The sequence below is a fragment of the Pholcus phalangioides genome, unplaced genomic scaffold, assembly GCF_987345545.1.
Source record: "Pholcus phalangioides strain wild (caught in Gottingen) unplaced genomic scaffold, Ppha-v1.0 ptg000022l_1, whole genome shotgun sequence".
NCBI lineage: Eukaryota > Metazoa > Arthropoda > Arachnida > Araneae > Pholcidae > Pholcus > Pholcus phalangioides.
In genome coordinates this window covers 40271174-40292366 of record NW_028301615.1, presented here as the reverse complement: position 1 = coordinate 40292366, position 21193 = coordinate 40271174, and the positions used below count along the sequence as shown (strand labels likewise).

General features: G+C 34.6%; 2 protein-coding genes across 6 annotated transcripts in view; one reads left to right on the top strand and one right to left on the bottom strand.

Annotated features, from left to right (window-relative positions):
• The window catches only part of ctrip (E3 ubiquitin-protein ligase ctrip), a 220630-nt gene that overhangs the window by 174603 nt on the left and 24834 nt on the right, over nt 1-21193 (top strand). For all 5 annotated transcript variants that reach the window (XM_089249354.1, XM_089249352.1, XM_089249353.1 and 2 more), the window contains 8 exons: nt 191-322; nt 4717-4776; nt 4892-5103; nt 8679-8842; nt 9144-9295; nt 11931-12073; nt 12264-12417; nt 17423-17521. In XM_089249354.1, coding sequence (XP_089105480.1) covers nt 191-322; nt 4717-4776; nt 4892-5103; nt 8679-8842; nt 9144-9295; nt 11931-12073; nt 12264-12417; nt 17423-17521 — 1116 coding nt within the window. The remainder of the gene's footprint in view (nt 1-190; nt 323-4716; nt 4777-4891; nt 5104-8678; nt 8843-9143; nt 9296-11930; nt 12074-12263; nt 12418-17422; nt 17522-21193) is intronic.
• LOC149070435 (uncharacterized) lies at nt 1763-2424 on the bottom strand. The gene is made up of 2 exons (XM_089250021.1): nt 2314-2424; nt 1763-1897 (listed from the first exon to the last, which is right to left on the bottom strand). Exons 1-2 carry the CDS (start codon nt 2422-2424, stop codon nt 1763-1765), a joined length of 246 nt encoding a protein of 81 aa, XP_089106147.1.

Here is a 21193-nt window from a genome sequence, read left to right as displayed (position 1 = left end):
GAGATTACTTCTGCTTTCAAACACTGGTGACTCAAACCTTTGTGATAAATTTCATCAGTCTGTTTCTTTGGCATGCAAAGGGCTACCATGATATCCAAAAGGCACCATCATCCATATTATGATTTTTAATGCCATGAACCATTTACACAAAATTCCACTGAAAATATCTAATCTTATTTTCAATTTACAGTGCAATCTTCAAAGACACCCTGGATGTACAAATCTACGTCAGTGGCGAGGTGGACCTGTGAAAATAGATCCGTTAGCATTAGTTCAAGCCATAGAAAGATACCTTGTCATACGTGGATATGGTAGAATAAAAGTACGTCCAACTTTCTAATCTGAATTTATATTTAAAATTCTTTATTCTTAAGAAAATTGAGATCAGATTTGAAATTCAATTATATTATTTCAAGAGGTTAGAAGTTAATTGTCATGAAATGTTTTTCAATGTAAAGGCAAGATTTGAAAATTATTTGACTGCAATAAGAATAAAAATGATTTAACATTTATTAGTTTATTAGGTTTGAAGTGAAGGGGAAAAAATACTTTATAAGTTTTTCCGAGTTTATATATATATTTTTTTATTGTAAACAGAAAAAAACAAAACGTTACTGGGGAAAAAATCACTATTTAGTAAAAACTGCTACATGACTTCAATGCATGATTGATCAGAAATCATGGGCAGAGGTATGGGGGGAGCATTGTCCCCCCAGCGTCTTAAAGAATGTATCTCAACTGTTTAAGCACTCGTAAATGTAATTTTGCTGACATCTATCGTGGTTACCAGCTTTCTTTGGTCTTCCATCTCTGATCTCCAACTTTTCCTTTGAAAACTAAACATGGCTTGTTATGAAATTACCATATTTTTTTTTACACTTTACAGGGGATTTTATTTGTAGTAAAAATGTCAAGTTTAATTTTATTCATTTTGGGTGGCAACATTTTCTGCATGTGCTTCTATAGCAAACTGTTTTTTAATTTTCACATGTATTGTTTGTATCATTATATATATGAAAATATTTTGTAAAAGTGGAAGTCTTGTGCTATAATAAATATATAAATAGCAATAACATGCTATTTTAACCCATTTACGCCGAAGGTACTAAAAATCAAAAAAATTTAACAAAGTGAATATTTCGTGAGTAATGAGCCTTGCCTATAAATAGATCGCTAGGCATTTAAGCTACCAAGCTATGAAAAACCTTGAAGCATTTTAAATGCAAACCAACATCACATTTTTCACAACGACTTGTTTTTTTCGAATGGCACTGAGCACATCTTGTTTGTTTCTCTTGAGGAATCACCCAATGGTTCATTCCAGCAAATCTTGCTTGAGGTATTCCATGTGGTTGCCTCCCACGTTGACCTGGTTCTCGATGTTTTCCAAAGGATTCTAGATAGAATCTTGCAACCCTTCTTCTAAAATTGAGCAAATCCAGTTGATTATCTCCAGCACAAATGATGTGTAGTTGCCAGGCATTATTTATGGCCTAGTCCAAAAAGTACATTACTAAACAAAAGTACCATTTCTTTCCTCGAATAGGCACCCTATATTTGTTCACATTCTGATCAAGTCAGTCAACTCCACCCATATGTTGATTATAAATTTTCACCATTCTTGGCTGTTGCACAGTGATACAGCTTTTCTTTGCTGATAAAAATCTACTAGTAGTCGCCATTGGGGCCACACCCACAGCATTAGAGCACATTGTCATTTTATGGGCAAAGGATGATTTCGGCTGTTTCATCCACTTTGTAGTCACATGCTCCTCTGGCTTTTTTTTTTCTTCAAATCATTTTGTCTCACCAAAGGAAACTTCTCTATTCGATTTTCTCTAATTGTACCTGTGCCTTTTATACCCATAGCTTTTAGTTTCTCCATCAGTTTGAGACTCTTGAAAAGGTTGTAAAACTAATGTGATAATTTTGGGGGTGTCGCTGACGTATGATGTTGGCAAATTTCATCACCAGATCTCTACCCATTCTTAAAACAGCATCATTCCTCTTTCTATTTTTCCCTTGATATGGTTCAAACCATAAGACATATCCGGGAGTTGCACATATCCAGACCATATTTTAAAACCAAATCTTATTGGTTTGCCTCTGAGACATTGCTTGCACCCATGGTGTCCAAAATATTCGCTCATAGATTCATCTACACTATAAAATTCCTCTGTAGGAGCATGCCGTAAATAGTTTTCACTCAGTTTTTCAATTAGGGGACGCAGTTTTGCATATTTGTCTTCCACATCTAAGTTATTATCAGCAAAGTGCATGTTAGAACAAATACGATCAAATCGGTCCCTTCACATAGCACCTGCAATGAGCTCGGTGTGAATCTGAACTGTTTTCCCAGTACATCCTTCTACGTGGAACTTGAATGTATCCGCTAACAAGCAATATCCCAATAGTGCAATTCATTTCTTCAATTGTGACTCTGCATAGCGTATCTGTTCAACTCGGTAACAGCCAACTCGAACACACCATCATAAAAAAATAGTTCAAAATGTTGAGTAGGAGTTAAATTTTTTGACAGAAATTCATCTAAACCAGGAAATTCATCTGTTTCTGTTCCATTCACCAAACACAGGGACAAGGTCACGATCATGCCATTTTCTGTTAATTTTGTTAGTTTGAGCCTTCTTTACTACCACAGCAGGTGACTCATCACTGGAATCTAAATCTGGTAAAACTTGTGCACGAAGCAGGCTTCCTGGCAAATTACTCGGTGCCACTGCCATCTTCATCACCAGAATCCTCACCTATAATATGTCCAGCTGCAGTGTTAGGTGGTTCAATGTATATATCAGCATGACTTAGGCCAGCTCCATCCTTATAACCCTGTTCTTCAATACCAGTTAGTAAATCACACAGGCGTTTTGGCATCTTACTTGATTCATAAAATTTGCATGGAGGTACTCGTCTGCAAAAAATAAAAATAAACTAAATAAATATACAAGTAAATACTAAATAAATATACAAGTATATTTGATGCATAAAAATAAATACAATTAGGTCACTATATTTGTATACAATATTATGAATGCTACAATGCGCATGCACACTATTTGACATTTGCACATTACTTCTATATATATATTTAGAACAATTATTACCAAAAACATATCAACTATTATTATAAAGGAAGTATCTTACCTGGAAGTAGATGCCATCGTAAGTTTCAGAATTATTCCGGCAATCCGAAGACATGATGGTCCAAACGGCATGTGCTATTCATACGGAGCACAAATTGGTCTGTCCATGGCCAAGAACATTTGTTCAAGGAAGCCCTAGTGGCGCCATCTTCTGTTATTGCCTTAAATTCAGAACTTTATAATCGTATAACAAACCGTTTTACAATTAGGATGATAGGCGTAAATGGGTTAAAATAGTATGTACATGTACCCTAGGCATATAGACCTCCCCCCACTGCTACCTTCTCATTCCAACTCCATGTAAACTAAACTATGTTCATTTGTCACAGCTGTTTTTATTAAGTTTCGCTTGAACAGATTGTATGATCAGTCAACTTGGTGGCCATTAAGATGTTTTTAAAATTGTATTGTTAATCATATTGTATAGTAATTGTTTTTCAAAAAATTTGTAGTTTTCAAAAGACATGTATAAAATGGATCTTGTGCAGATCACCTGCAAAAAAAAAAAACAAGTTTTTTACAGTAGAAATATTTTGCAGTGAGGAACTGCATTCTAAAGATTGCTTTGAAATTGAAGCATTAGAATAATAAGCGATTTTGTTGATTTCATATGGATGTTGAAAAAAAAACCAATTAGTAACGTAATATGCATCCATCGTGACCGTGTGCAATGAGAACAACGAAAGCATTTGAACATGGGCGGAGATATGGATGCGCTCCCCCAGCTTCAAAGGTAGAGTCGATTGATCTAATGTAGATGTGTATATATGAATTGGCATCAACATCATTGTGCCCCTCCCAGCAATAATGACCATGGTCCCCCCCCCAGACTTCCAAGTCTATCTCTGCCTATGCATTTGAATTTGCTATTTTCCCCTTGCATAAAAGCACTATTTCCTTTGCTAGTGATATCCAAACTATGGCCTGCGGGACAGCTGCAGCCCAGTTAGAGGTTGTCTCGCCACAGATTTCAAAATAATAGCATAGAAATTTTCAATATTTATAAAAATTTTAAGGAAGTATTCTTTCTTTTGCGTATGTAAAATATAATTGTTAGAATTTAAATAAAAATCTATTTAAAAACCTTTGCACATACAAAAAAAAATGGAACATGTATACAATAAATATGCATAAAGTTATTAAAGTATACATATTTTTTTTCACAATTGTAAAGGATAAACCATTGTCTCTCATTTGCAATGAAACCATTGCAGTGTTCAAAGTATGCAACACATCCCGCCACTTCATTTCTAAGCCTAAAACTTCTAATATGAATTAATGTCCAAATATTTTCTGGGTCGCCAAAATTTTTTTTTTTGTCCTTTTCTAAAAAAGTTCGCTCATCACTGGCCTGGGCAAATGGTATGAGTGCACATAAGAATTAATGTTTAAATTTTTTTTATTGGCCTTATATTTAGCAATCACCTCATTGAACTGGAAGCAACATGTGGATAGTCAGTGATTTTGCATAAGTGACATCACTTCGTATCTGTGAAAGTTATGAAGGTCTTGTGTCCATAATCTGATTTCTGATTTTCATGCATTTATGTGTTTTTAGGATGATGATACCGATGCCAGTGATGACGATAATTCTGATGAAGATATTGATGACACTATGGTAAGTTATTCACGAATACTGATATTTTGTTAGTGTTAACTTTTCATGTTGCTTATAACTTTCTTCATGATTTATTCTTTAAATGTTTATGTTAAAGAGCATTGCTTATTTTCAGGCTGCCATGATGATCAATCAAGGCCATGGGCGTCATAAGCTACAATTTCTTATTGGTGATAATGTTTTGCCTTATAACATGACAGTGTATCAAGCTATTCGACAGTATGGAGGATCTCAGGAAGGTCAAAGTTCTGATGGGCAAGACACTGATACAGACTCTGAGAATCCAATGGGTTACACAAACATATGGGTTCAAACTCATACTATTTGGTTAGTCTATTTTTTTTTTTCAAGCAATAGTATTTTACATTGAGAGAATGTGATTATTTCAACTGATAACATTCTATTTGATACTGTAGTAGCTGTAATACCCGGTGCCGCCCAGGTTTTCTTCAATGAGGCCTTTTGGATCATGTGATATCTCCCTTATTCTTTTGAGGGACATACAAACCATGTCTAAGTTAACCAATATGGCGACTTCCTGCACGATTGATGAAAAAAACAAATCTATGTTTAAAGAAACTTAGAAATTAATATTTTTTCCCCTTTTTTTTAAGGGCCGCTAGGTATTTTGATTTCATTCCAGGAACTTCAAGTTATCTGTCTGCCTGTTTCAGCTTCCAAAAATCCTTAGTTAAAGCTGTGGAATTTCTTGGATGTGGTTTATGTGTCTTGATCTAAAATTGTAGATTTTTATATAGAAACGCACACACACATACAAAATTTTATATACATAGATTTGTTGATTGTGATGTACGTGAGATTTTCAAAGTTCAATTTGATTCAAACAGATCAATTTAATTGTTTGTCTTGAAATCATGTCGTTTATACCTTGTCTGTTATGCTCAACTTGTATATCAGTATATTATGCTAGATTCAGGCCTTGCAGCACTCCTACTTTTTTTATTTTTTAGCAGTGTCCTCCCCCTATTCTCATACTTCTGCCACAATAATCCTTTTCACCCCAATTCCCTTGTACTATTCTTATTTTATCCCTCCCTTTTGTTTACAGTCAATATCTCTCTACAAAGATTCAGAAACCGCAAAAAATCACTACTTTCCCACTCCCTCTCTTTTGCGACATGTTTTATTCACATCGCAACTCTGTACTGAGAGAGAAAAAATTTCAGTTGCACTGGAGTTCGGGATAACAACAAGCATATATTTTTGTTGCCACACTCGTCAAAGTGCTAAAAATAATTCAGAAGTCCAGTGGGGGGAAAGTGAATCTTTTACGCAGATTGTTTGTTGTAAAATAAGGCAAAAAAAAGGGGAGGGGGAGGCTGTCCACAAGAGAGATTCAAAGAGAGACTAGGGTTTCTCTCCGAGGATTCCGTAGCAAACGTTCATCCCTAACGGAACAGGGCCCGAGTTGTATGTGGTTTTTAGGGGGGGGGGGAGCTGATTAGTCGCTAGTTGAACCCATTTTTTTAACCTTAAGAAAATAACTTTCGGGTGGCTTTTTTTATTTTAAAGCATACATGTGCTCAACCCATAGCCCAAATGTGGCCTACCTCAAGTGGCCCTGTTACACTTACACATAACTTGAGTAGCTCGCAGCACATTCTTACCTTATTTAATGACCCACGCCATATTTCCAGATTACCCAAGTGACCTGTGACACATTTAAAGATCGCACAAATAACCTGCAAAGCTATTCTAGATCACTTAGTTACGTTACCCACAACACATTTTCAAATCAATGAAGTGACCCCACACTCTTCAAAAGGTTGAATTAACTGTAAATGTGCCGCAAGTCATTCAGGTGGTCTGAAAGTGTGCTGTGGGCCATTTGAGTCGATCTAATAATGTGTTACGTGCTACTTGAGTCATCTGGAAATGTGTGTGGGCCACTTGAGTCATCTGGAAATGTGTCACAAGTCACTTAATTGATCTAAAATTTTGCAGCAGACCAGTTGGGTCGTATGTGTCAAGAACACGAATTCTACTGGAAATGTGTGTCGAGCACCACTAAAATGATTTTTAAAAAATTCATCGGGCTCTTAAGTAAACTGTTAATGCATCGCATACCATTAAGTGATCTGTGTGCTGCAAGCCACTCAAGTGATCGTGAAGCACGCCACAGGCCACTCAAATGATCTGTAAATGTGCCTCCAGCCACTCCACTTGATTGAATGATCTGCAACAGAACCGCGGGTCACTTAAGCTGACCTATAAATGTCTAGGTCTATTGAGTACTCTGGAACTCTGCCACGGTGATCTGTAAATTTTCCATGGATCACCTAAATGATCTGGGAATGTGCAGCAGCACAATTAAAGAATGTAGAACTGTGCCGCAGGTTACTTGAATAATCTTTAAATGTTTCATTAGTCAATTGAATGCTCTGGAACAGTGCAGCAGTAATCTGTAAATATGCCGCGAGGTCACTTGAGTGGTCTGGAGTTATGTCGAGGGTCACTTAAGTGTTCGTAAACAGTGCCTCAATTCACTCAAGGAATGTGCCACGGATCATTTAAGTGAAGTGGAACAGCGCACGGGTAATTTGAGTTATCTGGGAATGCCGCTGTGGTGGTTGAGTGTTCATAGTGATAGACTTGCATTGCGAGGTCCTGGATTTGAACCCCACCATTGCCGCAGTGGTGGTTGGCTGAAGTTGGTTTTCTGTGGTTTCTAACTTTGAGGTGCGAATGCAAGCCAATCTTTTTATTGAAAAGTCTAGCAAGAGGCCTACAATGGTAAAATCATAAAACATTATGCTTCACTCATAGTTAAAAAAATATGTGGTAGATGGCTACACTATAACAAGCATTACACAGAAACAAGCTTCACGTTAGGTTCACAACACGGACACACACATTCCAACATGTATCAATTCATTAGAAGTTCCGTAGAGGAATATGGACGAGGTAAATGTGTGGTTTAGTAGTAATAGTGATCTGGGAATGTGACACGAGTCACTCGAATGATTTGAAACTGTGCTGCAGGGTCTCGAACGATCTGGAAATGTATTGCTTAGTTCATTTTTACAAAATTAGGTTTGCAATGAGTTAAGCACATGTGTTACATTTCTATGGCACCTAGGCAGGTGTGTTTTTCCGTAAAGCACAGGGGAGGGGAATTGATCATGATCAATTAATTGGGCTTTTCATGTAACAATAGAAATTTTTGATTAATTTCTTTTTACTTTTGGTATTATACATTGTGGTTTTTTTTTTTTATTATTATTATCCCAATGATTAACACAAGATAATTTGCATATTCAGTCACTTGATGTTGCCAGATCACACATTCTGCTGTGGAAATGGAAGATTTTTAAATTCGCTAGAACTTGAGTTTGTTGAAATATTAATAGATAAAACTATGTTTTATAATTGAAAATGGTGTAAATCTGAATAACACAACATTTTTAAATGCCACAATAATTTGGGAATTCCATTTCCCCCCCCCTTTTTTTTTGTCAATGGTGTTCCTTTTTTTTTTTCTTCAAATTTTTTACTTCTAGGCTTGTAGATTGAATGGACAAAAACTTTGGGAGCTGCTATTTATTTTTAATAGCATCAGGTGATCGAGAATTTTGTATTTCACCTTTGAAAACAAAATTCAGTTTTATATCAAAAATAAGTTTGGTTTAAGCATTAATTTCAGATAATGGATGGAACTGTTATATCTCAATATTTTACTAGTTTATAGATCTTTTTTTCTTTTTTTTTTTGCTTTGTTTTGAGCAATCCCATGTAATCGCATAATGACATTTGTCCTAATTCAACTGGTGTGGAAAAAACATCTGATAAAAGTCAGTGCTACCATTCATCACTGCAGATACTGTTGAAAACCAGATACAAATGTTTGAATTCTCCTAATACTTTCATTTCCTGTCATTCAGGTATCGTCCTATTCCTAATGAGGAAACAGATTCTGGTCAGACTAATAACAAAACAACTTCAGTATCTCTATCTCGCAATCAGTCTTCCAGCTCTAGCAGACGCAACAAAAGCACCAGTAACTGTAATACTTCACCAAAGAAAAAATCTGACGAGCTTTGGAATGGTGAGTTCCCTGGTTTGTCTTTCATTTGTGCAGTTTTATTTATTCAGTTAAGATTTTTTTACTATTTTGTGAAATATTTTCCATTGGGTGTAGTGCAATCCTAATTTACTTATAGAAAAGAATCGTCAGTTTTAATCGTTAAATGTCTGGGTCAAGATGGTTCAAATATACATGCATGAATTTAAAAAAAAAAAAATATATATATATATATATATATATATATATATATATATATATATATATATATATATGTATTTGTTTATTTATTCATTTATTGCAAGTTTTACGGTATATTTGTTAGATGGTACTGTTCCTGAAGTAACTTCACCACTGTCAATATATTTGACTCCAACTCTTCCTGAATCTGTCTCGATACAAGATCCTTCTTTGGAAGTTATCTGCCTCTTGCGAGTTATTCATGCACTAAGTTATTATTGGGGAACCTTATATGAGGTAAGTACTATATATATATGAAAAAATCTTAGAATTAAAGGCTTTATACAAAAAATAATCCCTCTTGCTTTTTTTGCCAGGGAAACCTTAGTGCCAATAGTTAGTGTAATTTAGCTCAGTTCAATTCACTATATTTTTTGCAAATTTTTCCATGCACAAAATCTAGAAATAGAGCAGCTTTCTTTCTGCTCTGTATCTAGGGATCAGTTCAAGTCTATATTTACCCCAAAAATCTTCTATACTACTTTTAATCACGAACTTTGCCACATATCAGCAACATGCATACACCATACTAGATTACTTTTGCTTTAATATCACTGAAGTTATGTAAAGAAAAAACAATTTAAATTTTGTGCTGAAATCGATGATTTTTCTTTAAAAAATCAAGTGATTTTAATTATTTAAATCAAACTTATTTAAATCTCCGCACCTTGTTGAAGGGACCAATTGTTTAAAATTTGAGAACTGGTGTAAGGGTAAAAAGTTTTTCTACTGAAGCTGTTGAAGATTTTACTACAACAGTATTGTTGAACAATGAAAGTGAGAATGCCCACACACTGTAGCTAGGTATTATGGTGTTTCAGGGTTCTGATTCAAAAAGAACAAAGATTTGTAGAATGTAGCTTGATCAAATAAGAGGTCTTACAGTTACGTAATTAGTGAATCGAGTTGATGTAGTTTGAACGTAAGAAAAACCCTTGGCACTTGAAATTAGATACAACTCAGTCTTATTGTATTATATATAATACTAGTAACATTAGATTTGTGTACGTAAAGCCAACTATATATATATCATAGCTGCCAAGTCTCCCGAATTTTAGGTTCATCCCTCGACCTCCCGAAAAGTTCTTCAATCTCCCGAATTTTTACGAAAATCACAAAAAATCTTTAATTGACCCTAAAAATTCTCTACTTCATTTAAAGAAATCCCCGCTTATGAAAACAATCCCTAAGGAATTCCTTGTGGGGCATGAATCCTCTTTTTTTCTTCTCCTTTCGAAATGACGTCAAACGACATAAGGGGAAAATTCCCCATTTTACAAACCCTCTTATTTTTGAATTTTCTTGCATCAAACGTTCCAGAAAAGGGCTGACTTTTCTTTTTTGTACAAGTTGTGTTACGGACATAAACATCAGTCATGGAAAGACTGCCATCATCACTCATGTGAAATGAAAAAAAAAAAAAAACCATCAAGCAAGTGTCACAAAAAGTCAGTGTTCTTCAAAAATTGCTGTTTTTTTTCCCCTTCATCTTCCGATGATTTTGGGATCATTCGCGCAGAATATTTGTTCACAGCGTTTCTAATTGAACACAATATTTATTTTTTTAGATCACCATTTTGAAGTTTGGCCCCAATTTCACTTTTTGTGTAGGGATTTTATTCCCTATGCTTTAACTTTTTGTGCAGAAAATCCCTATTTTATTTGGAAAAATCCCTATTGTATTTATTAGGGAGTCTCCCGAGGTTTTAGTATAAAATACGAGTTCACGCGAAAATCTCCAGAATTTTCATTTTCAAAAGTTAGCAGCTATGATATATATGCGCACACACACACACACTTGGAGGGAGGAATTAGTTGTACCATTAGAAATGTCTTATCAAAAAAATGGTGCTGTAATCTCAAAGCTGATAAACATCTAAGTAATTATATTCCTCCAAAACAAAATTAGACTTGGCAATGTCATGTTACGTTGGGCGATTTTGCTCTTTTAGGTTCAATGATTGTTCATGGAGAATAGCTTGTATGTTTGATTTGTCTTTCTAGAAATAGAATCAATAGTCTGACATGAAATGCTGTAGCAAGTCTTGTCAGAATCGGAGGACTGTATAGATTTACAGAGAGTGAGAAGAGCAAAATAGTGATGAGATAGGAAAAAAAATCACAAATTTTGCTTTTCTCATGAGCGGCAAGGGGCACTCATTATAAAATCTCTAAGATGAATGTACATGGGTTAATTTTTGTAATAGTGGTGACAGCACTATAGCGACACCATTTATACCACAAGTAAATTAAATGCTTACTCTCCCTCGAGCAAATAATTTCAGCTTTTTCCCCCCACGCACGTGCACAGTAATAACATAAACCAAGCAGTTAGTTGTAAAAGTCAGAATACTGTCTCTAATGTTTTTGAAGCAAGTCTAGTGGAATTCATTAAAAATTTAATGTGCTAGAGGTGGCACAATCAATTTTTTAACCAGCTTCAATTCTCTTCTTGCTTCGAAAACACTGCAACATCTCATTCACAACTGTTTTTCCCCCTGTTATCACTGTGCACAAGAATGGGGGGGGGGAGAGTTCTTTTGCTCTGAGGAAGGGGGGTAGGCATTTAACTTACCTGGGGTATGAGCAACATTGCCTGGTTTCATTTCACGCTGTTGCTACAGAATTGTTGCCACTACTAAAAAAATCAACCTATGTATTTATCCTTTTATAAGATGATTTACTTTTTTTTTTAGCTTCCACAGGAATTACCAGGATGACATGCTCTGCAACCTGGAAAAAATTGATTAACATAATTTTCTCCCTTGTTGAAAATTTTGATTTACCCTTGCACGATTTTTAAATGTTTTAAAAAAATAAATGCAATGTAGAATTTTGTATGAAGTAACTTTTTTTTCTCTTTTCATGCAAGATGACGACTTGGACACCAGCTGTAGCCCAATCAGAATTCTTGAATGCCAAGTTAACTGCAAAAGCTAATAGACAACTACAAGATCCACTTGCCATAATGACTGGTAACGTGCCAAGCTGGTTATCTCAAATAGCATATGTATGGTAAGTCAAAGATATTACTTGGATAAAAAAATTATAATTTTCTTCAGAATTTGTGACATTCAATTGTCTCCCCCACCCCCACTTTTTTTTATGGATGCCATTTTTTTTTTCAGAGAAATATTTTTTAATGTATAAATATTTTTATATATTTATAAATATATAAAAATTTTTAATTCTTTTTTTTTTCTAGCCCATTCTTATTTCCTTTTGAAACTCGTCATTTGTTGTTCTACGTCACATCTTTTGATAGAGACAGGGCTCTGCAGAGGCTTCTCGACATGACACCCGAATTGAACAATAGTGACAGTAGTGAGCGAGTAACTCCTAGATTAGATCGAAGAAAGGTATGTGAACAAATAAATTATATGGGAAAATGAAGTGGGTGAGATTTCATGCTATGATATCATGCAGCATATTCTTGTGATTTAATATACACATTTCAAAGTAGAATGAATTTCTATTACCAAAAGTACTGCAGTGAAAGTCCTATAGTGATATTACTCTCTGGTTCGAATGCTCTTTTTTATATTAAAATATTTCATCTATAACGATGACTCCTTTACGATGATACGTTTTCCTAGTCCCTTTATTCACTTCACTCTACTATTTCTTTTTCTTTTTTTAAGTTTTTTTTAAAATAATGGTTGGATTTGTGTATCTAGACTGTGTTGGAGACATTCATACGAGTTTTCAGTGTGAAAATATTTATTTTGAAAGCACCTAGTGCTCTTATTTTGGGATTAGAAAGGACAATTCTCTTCTATTTGACTAAATATTCAAATTGAATGTGATGAAAAAGGCCCAGATGTTGTTGATGGTCCATTGAATCTTGAAAAATGAGCTTATAAAAACTAGAAACAATATCCTAAAAATAAAATGCCATAAAATGAAATTCAATTAAAATAAGAGTGGAAATTGTCACAGCAGGGGTCGAACATTCTTACAAACTCCTTAAAAAGTCCTAACTTTTCATTTTTCCCTCTGGGGAAAGGCCCTTATAACTCCTTACTTTTTGCAGCCACTCCTGAAAGTCATTTTTTTTCCTGAAGGGATGATCTTTCTTAGAATAGGCATTCGCCATGGTGATAAATAGCATTGCCTAGAAAAATAAGAGGAAGCTTCCCCGATTATACATAAAGGGGAGAAAAGCAAAAAACCCTCCTTTTTTGTAATAGTAAACGTGAAAGCAGGGGATGGAATTGGAACATCCAATGATTGTGCATGCCTACCAACCTTTACAACTTTGTTGTATTTAGTATGATTTTAGCAAATTAATATGATTATACGCTTTTGTTTTTAAAAATGATTTTTTACTGAATCGTTAAAATTGACGTTTTCCTGCCTATGTCGCAAACTGGTCTGCGTTAAAAATCGATGGTCCATTGAACGACATCACTCCGCAGAACCAGTAGCCGAAAATTCCCCCACACCTTTTTACTGGTGCGGCAAAACAATGTCTCTCGAGTCACCTATATTACGAAGTATACTGAGTCAATCCTCAATCCTTTAGCATCCTTTTGATGGGTCAATATTTTTCCGAAATTAGCATGCCATTCTAACCCTTTATGCTTTCATGAATTATACAGCGTTTTATTTTTTTTAATCCAGGCCAAATTTTCTAAATAAACTTGTGCCAAAAATTGAGTTAATAATTCACGTATTTTTGATAGATTTACAATAATAGACAATTATTTTCCGGTATTTGAGTATCATCAATTTTTTCATGTCTGAAATTTAAAAAAGTACTTTTTTGGATTACTTTGTATTTTCGGAAATTTTCGACAAAAAATAATATTGCTCTATTAATATTGATCATTCAGGTGACTAGAATATCTAATTTTGAGTTATGAATATCAGTTGATTTTCAACCCTTTAACATCCTTAGAATTTTTATGTTTTCATGTAATCGGGGAATTGTGTCCCAGTGAACAAAATCTTATTTCATTTTAGATAAAACATCAGTTTACAATATTTGTTCTACCAAGTTTTGTTCTTACAATCGTAAGAACAAAAAATAGACACAAGCAAACAATTTTTGTTTATTTTTTAAAATTAAACCATACCTTCTTTTCTCATGCAGCAATTTTTCTAATTGTAATTATATAACTTCCTAATCAATTTTTGGTATGAGGTCCCAACTTGCCTCTGTTTCCTGTGAATTTGAAAACGGCCATGTTACCTTTTTTATGAATACAGTAATGATTTTTTTTTTCTTCAGAGTTTGGCAAGTCTGGTTGTGTGTGTGGGAGGGTAGTTAACAATCCAATCATTTGTGGGGAGGGGCTGGGTGAATCTTTTTTTTTGGTTCTATAACATTGTAAAATTTGTAACAACGGAAGCCCGAAATAAATTCAGTCAGGTGGCCCTAGAATTTATTTGTTGTGAAATTAATACAAGTGAAAATTTTTCATGATCCTCATGGGGGCAGGAGGAGTGGATATGGATCCAGTTTGGGAAGTTGACAGGTTTCATTTCGGGGGCCCCGAATGAATCTCAATTGTTTTTTGTTGTTTAACATTGTAAAATTTGCAACAGTGGAAGCCTGAGATAAATCCAGTCTGGGGCCTCCGCTAAAAATCTTCAAATTGCGTCTCGGGTCCTCGGTTGGGAACCCTAGATTTTATTCCTTGGATAAATGAATACAAATGAAAAAAACTTTTTTGCCCTCACAGGGGGAGAAGTTTAACAGGCCTTCACAGGTTGGGTTGCCCGATGGGGAAGTTGACAGGTTTCATTTTAGGGCCCTGGATGGATCTCACTGTTTTTGTAGCTTTAGCAGTAAAACTTTGCTATAAATCCATGTATCCGAGCCCATAAGAAAAAGTCTGCACCTTGGTTGGGGCCCTTGGATTCTGGAAATTTTTTGTGGTCCTCATAGGGTGGGGGTACAACAGGGCTCCAGGCTGCGGACCCTCATGGGGGAAGTTGACTCATTTTGAAAGGGTATGAGATGAATCTCATTGGTTTTCTTTTTGTTGCTTTAAGATTGTAAAATTCCTCAGTAAGCTGGTGCTTTCACATGCCACTTTCCATATCACTCTGATGACAAAGTGGCACGAAATAAAGAAGATATGATGTGACGAGAAAAAGGGTGTTGCCGCCGAAGGGGGCAAGAAGGCTTTGTTCCTCCCCCCCTCCCCCCAATATAGCATGTTCACAAACTTTTCCCTGATGTTTAATTTTTAGCTCATTCACAAATACAGATCATGTGAAGCTGTCATGACTTGTAGAAGAACAAACTGGATGAGTTTTCTTAAAAATATATTTTGTGGCTTTTTTTTTTCGGTTTTTTTTTCAAAAAAAAAAAATGTATATGAAAGGATTAGAATGAAAAATGAAATTAGTTATTTTGTTGCTTATGAACATATTTTCATAAACAGTTTAGTGATTTAACTCTTATTTGGTTGACATCTGTTATATCTCTCGCAGAAGTGGCCACGGCTAAAGCAAGATAAAAACAAAATTTATTGTAAACTCAGTACATCACTTCCGATTTCTTTAAATCATTTTAATGCTACTACCGCAACTTTCACTCTCTTCTTACTACACTTCTCAATACCTAATTTTGATCATCATGTTCTGTTGCTGTGTTCTCTAACAGTCGCTTGTTACTCGCACATACAGTCACGGCAGATCTCTTCCTTTTCGAAGTAGCTGAAATTCCTACCCATCGTACTTTTAATTCTGAAAGTTGAAATCTTAAAACCATTGAAATAGAAATTTAAAAAAGAAAAAAAAGACATTTAAATGTGGAAATCAATCCACATGCTGGCTTCTTTTGTTTTAGTGGTGCAATGTTTTTTTATGGGTCCCATGACTCATTAACAACTTCTCATTTGAAAAATTTTGTATGAACCCTGCACAGGATTTTTTTTTTAAATTTAAAATCGATTTTGTTTAAAGGTGAATTTTATTTTATTTGTACTTTTTTTTTACATTTCATCAAAAACTGGCAATGAAAGTTTTTGTCATATTAACAATTTTCAATTTGGGGATTAATTTATAAAATCTCAAAGGCAAAATAAATTTCTACAAATGTTTTATACCAAGCTAAACTGTCTTAACATCTGCAGATGTTATTGGGGGATATTTGAAGGTGGAAAACCTGATCTCAAGCTAATTCTCCTTCAGCTTCAAATTTTTGTAGTCATTCTTAAGACATCAGAAAATATTCCAAGTCCATTGTTTCTCTTCCCCCCCCCCCATCATTTTTTCAAATTTCATAAATTACCAAATCGGCTTATTCAACAAAGGTACTTAGTTTGAATATTTTTCAATATTCACCTGGCTAAACAAAGCTTGTAAAATTTCAATACATGCTTCATCTTAGAGCAAAATTATTTAACAAGAATTTGAAGATTTAAAAATTTTCCTTTATAGTACCAACTCGTGGAATTTTAGCTGAAGACTAAATTTACTTGAATAGGCACTAAGCTTTGTCTGTTACATATAAAAAAGATACATTCGTTTTGTCACTTCATTTGTATCTTTTTATTTAAAAAAATAATAAAAAATTATTGCCTATTGTTTCATAACTACCCGATGTAATTAGTATACATATAATTTTTTACTCTTTTTCATTCTAAAAAAATGTGAAAATCTGAAAAATATCTCAAAACTGCTTTAAAATGGGTTCTTAACCTTTTTCAGCAGTGACCTAAAATCAACAATAACAAGATCAACTTCATGACCCATGATACTGTTTGTTTTTCAAAATTAATGAAACCAGTGATACAATAAGTGCATTTTTATATCGGGAGTGCTAGTGGATTTGTACGACTTATCGAGGAAGCCCTAATCAAGTTTGGATCTCGACCTAAAGAATCTGCGTCTGTAAGTCGATTTGCAAGACCCTGGGAGCCCTTCTTATTAAGTTTGAGTTATGACCTGACAGATCTTGGAGGCTCCTGCAAATTAAATTTAAGTCTTCAGCCATGGCTAAAGAATCCTTGGCTGTAAATGGATTTGTGTGACTCATCTTGGAAGCCCCAGTGAATCAAGTTTGGGTAGCTCAAGAATTCCTGACTGTAAGCAGATTAATACAACCCACCTCAGAGCTCAAGTTCTTCATCTCCAATAGTTTGTGTTTTCCTAATACAATATTTGTAAATATAGTAGTTATTTTAATAAATAGTTCTTTTTCCTACTCTGAAATCTGGATTTCCAATTAATGGAACTAGGCATAACTTAGTTTTTCGTCAAACATTCTGCACATTCGACTTATTGAGATTTGACTATTATGATGCTTAGAATCTCTTGATCTATTTATACAATCAAGGTGTTACATAGATTTGAAATGTGAAAGCATATCATATTTTTATATTTCATTTCCTTTTTCTACCACTAAAGAAAACTGTTGCTCGGGATGATCTGCTCAAGCAAGCCGAGAATGTGATGCAGGATATCGGGAATTCAAGAGCTCTGTTAGAAATTCAGTACGAGAGCGAAGTGAGTCAAATTACATGGTTTTTTATGGATTTTGAGAGGGTCTATTTGACACAGGGTTGGTCAAAAAAACCGATTTTTGAAAAAAAACTAAAAACCAACTTTTGCAATTTAGTTATTTTATAGCTTAACTCATGGAAATATTTCGAGAATTCTCTTAATGTTATTAACCATATAATAAAGATGTTTTCCCTAGTTACTCTTTCAATATGCTTAATTAGAACTCTATTTTGCAAAAACTATGATAAAGACTAAGCAATTACAATGTGTTTGAATGAAGCACAATTAATGCAATTTAATTAGCAATGATTTACAATATACAGGGTGATTGTAACTAAAGTTCTGATTTCAAAACACTAAAATAAAAACCACTGGTCAGAATGACTTGAAAATTTGTATTAATGTTCCTGAGGCAATGGAAATTTGTATGGCTATGAGGAATAAATACTTGAAAATGTAAGATGACACTGTACTCATCCAGGCACATGAGAAATTTGCTAACAGAATAGATATGACAGCCAGTCAAGGCAAAATGATAATGCAATTAGCATGGCACGATTTCGTAATTCATGGAAACATCGCAAAAATTAAATTATTTAACACGTTCACGCAGTTGCCGATTTTCATGTTTTTCACTGCTCGAATTCATTCTTCACTTCATCTAGCGGCGCAGTATTATTGCATATTCGGTCATTGTATGTGCGTTGTGTTGTTCGTCCAGTAACATAGTGTGTGTTAAGTTTATAATATTGAATTGTTTTTACTACTGAATTTTTGTTTTATAAGTTGTTTATAACGTTGAGATAAAATAAAATAAATCCCACTTTTTTCAATTAAAATACGTTAAATTTCCATTATTTACATTTCAACTATATAGCAATTCTTTCTAGTTACTAAACGAACTACATTTTTATGGTACACAGCATTTGGTCGAATACTCAAGTGTGACTCACCGGTGATGCACTCTGCCGTGAACGTGTTAAACAAACAACTACAACTTACACAAGAAATGTTAAATATGTTGTCCACTGTGTTCTGACTGTGAGGTGGAAGAACAAATTGCTTGTTCAACAACAGATGAGAGTAGGCCTATGCTATGGTAATGACATGGATGTACTTTCAATTCACCAAAGTTCGCAATCCAATCACTGCACATAACGTTTTGGAGTATTCCCAAAGCCAAAAGTTGCAAGGGTTGCAGTAGTGTTCACCTGTCAGGCCAGGCCATCACATAATGGCCAGGTATTGTGCCATCTTGTTGTCAAAATGATTCTTCAGCAGCTGCTTTACTGGTATTGCAATGTGCAATATCAATCTTGATAAAAGTTGTGCTATCCACCAGGGCTGGACAAAAAAAAAAAAATTTAATATTTGCTAAAATATTATTGCTATATATATCCAGCCAAATTTGTTAAGAGTGAAGCATGTTTTCCCCCTAGAAAAACAATTGTATTTTTTTTTTTATACTTTTCTGGGACTTTATGACCCATTCTCATCAGGGTTGGCAGGTTTTTGACACATGACAGTTTTTGACGGTTTAAACTGTCACGTCAAAACCCTCCGTCAAAAACCTCAGATATTGCTTTTATTCAAAAATTCTCATTGGAAATACACACATTAATTGCGTGTAATATTTAAAATAAATATTTAATATGATTCTAAAATAAATTTCTACTCTACAGAATTATTTTGCACAAAATATGTTTTATTTTTCTTATAAAATATACAATATTTGAATAAAGCGTAGCATAAACACTAAAGGGAAAACTACGGAATGATTTGACATTCTCTGATTCAAGATCATTCTTGTCCTTCCAAAATTTTTTCAACTGCTTATGTATGTGCTCATTGATATAAACCATCTGCTGTACTCGTTTTATAATAGGTAAGTTTAAAAAGAGGTTTATTACATCATATATACAACTGTGTGATTTCTGTTATTAAATTATCTAGATAACCACTGATACTTAAAACGATACTCTTATTGTGCATAACATTTAAATATATCTAGCGATCAAAATACCAAATTGTACGACTAAAATGTCATTTAATTTGACAATGCTAGCTTGTACATATATGATGCTTAAGAAACTCCTGTAACTTATCCTTAGTCAAACTTAGTTATTCTTACTTTTGCACTTTGATATGGTATATTTACTAGCATTTATAATACAATGGTTTTCCAATTGAAGCTGTATTCAAACATGCAAAATAAAAATGCTTAGGGTATGAAGTCTTATCAGCTCTGCTTTTTGGTTGAAAATACACTTTAAAACTCTGAATTTATACACACTGAGCTAAGAAATTTTTAGGGGAAAATAAATGAGTTTAATTAGTGCATTAACAGATGCTGCGTGAGAAATTTTATATAGAATAAAGTTTTGGGCGGATCAGAAAATTTAAAATATCAAAATAGGTATTTCTCCTCGGTAATTACAGGGCTCATAACAAATACAAATACAAATACAAATACAACGCCACAACAGGCAAAATGCCCAACGAGGTGGCTGATAAAAAGATGCCCATAAAAATATGGTTGTCATATGTTTCAAAAATACAGCAACCCAATTAAAAATGCAATTAACACAAATTACAAACACTATATACACATGAAAAAATATTATACAATGCCCATAAAGAATACTTATGGTTGTCTTATTCTAAGAATGGATAGCTTCTCGATTTACCCCAACATGTTTATCGTATTTCTTTTTAAACGTGTCAATTGTGTTACAATTTACTACCTCCGGGGGTAAGCTATTCCATTTATTAACAACCCTATTGGAGAAAAATTCCCTGCGACACCATAACCTTGCATTGTCCCTCACCAATCGATACTGGTGTCCCCTTGTAAAAGCAGTCGATTGGCGGTGTACTAAAAGTTCATGGTCCATCCTATCCATCCCATTGAAAATTTTGAACACTTCGATCATATCTCCTCGACACCTGCGTTCATCCAATGTAAACATATTCAAAAAATGAAGTCTTTCTTCATAACTCAAGCCCTGTGTGCCAATAAGGACACGCGTAGCTCTTCTCTGCACCCCTTCAACCAAGTCTATGTCCCTCTGTAGGTATGGTCTCCAAAACCTTACAGCATACTCCAGTCCAGGACGAACTAAGCCTCGAAAAAGAGGAAGAATGACTTTAGGAGAACGCGAAGAGACCTTTTTGAAAATGAGACCAAGCATTCTATTCGATTTTTTGACAACCGCTGAACAATGTTCAGAAAACTTAAGTCGCTCGTCAATGAGAATTCCCAAATCGGTGACTCTAGTTGCATCCGGGATAGTGACACCATTCAACTCGTAAGAGAACCGTGGGTTGTTCGAACCAAAATGAGCGACCATGCACTTATCTACGCTAAACGTCATGCTCCATTCATTTGCCCATGCTGCAATCTTGTTTAAGTTGGTCTGGAGCAACTCCCTATCGCTTTCATTCCCGATTACCCCCATTAGCTTCACATCATCTGCGAATTTGCTAGTAATTCCATCGATACCCTGATCGAGTTTATCGATAAAAAGTGAAAAAAGTATGGGGCCAAGGACACTTCCCTGAGGAACTCCACTTGTGACGTCTGTCCAACCAGAGAATTCCCCGTTCACCATAACTCGTTGCGACCTATCTCTTAACCACGATTCTATCCAATTCAGCAAGTTGCCCCCTATTCCA

Bases quoted from the DNA above. Each gene is read 5' to 3' on its own strand.
- LOC149070435 (XM_089250021.1), bottom strand. From the start codon at position 2,424: ATGAATTGCACTATTGGGATATTGCTTGTTAGCGGATACATTCAAGTT. The intron at 1,898-2,313 runs GTGAAGGGACCG...AACCTTTTCAAG, and splicing joins GAGCTCATTGCAGGTGCTAT to AGTCTCAAACTGATGGAGAA.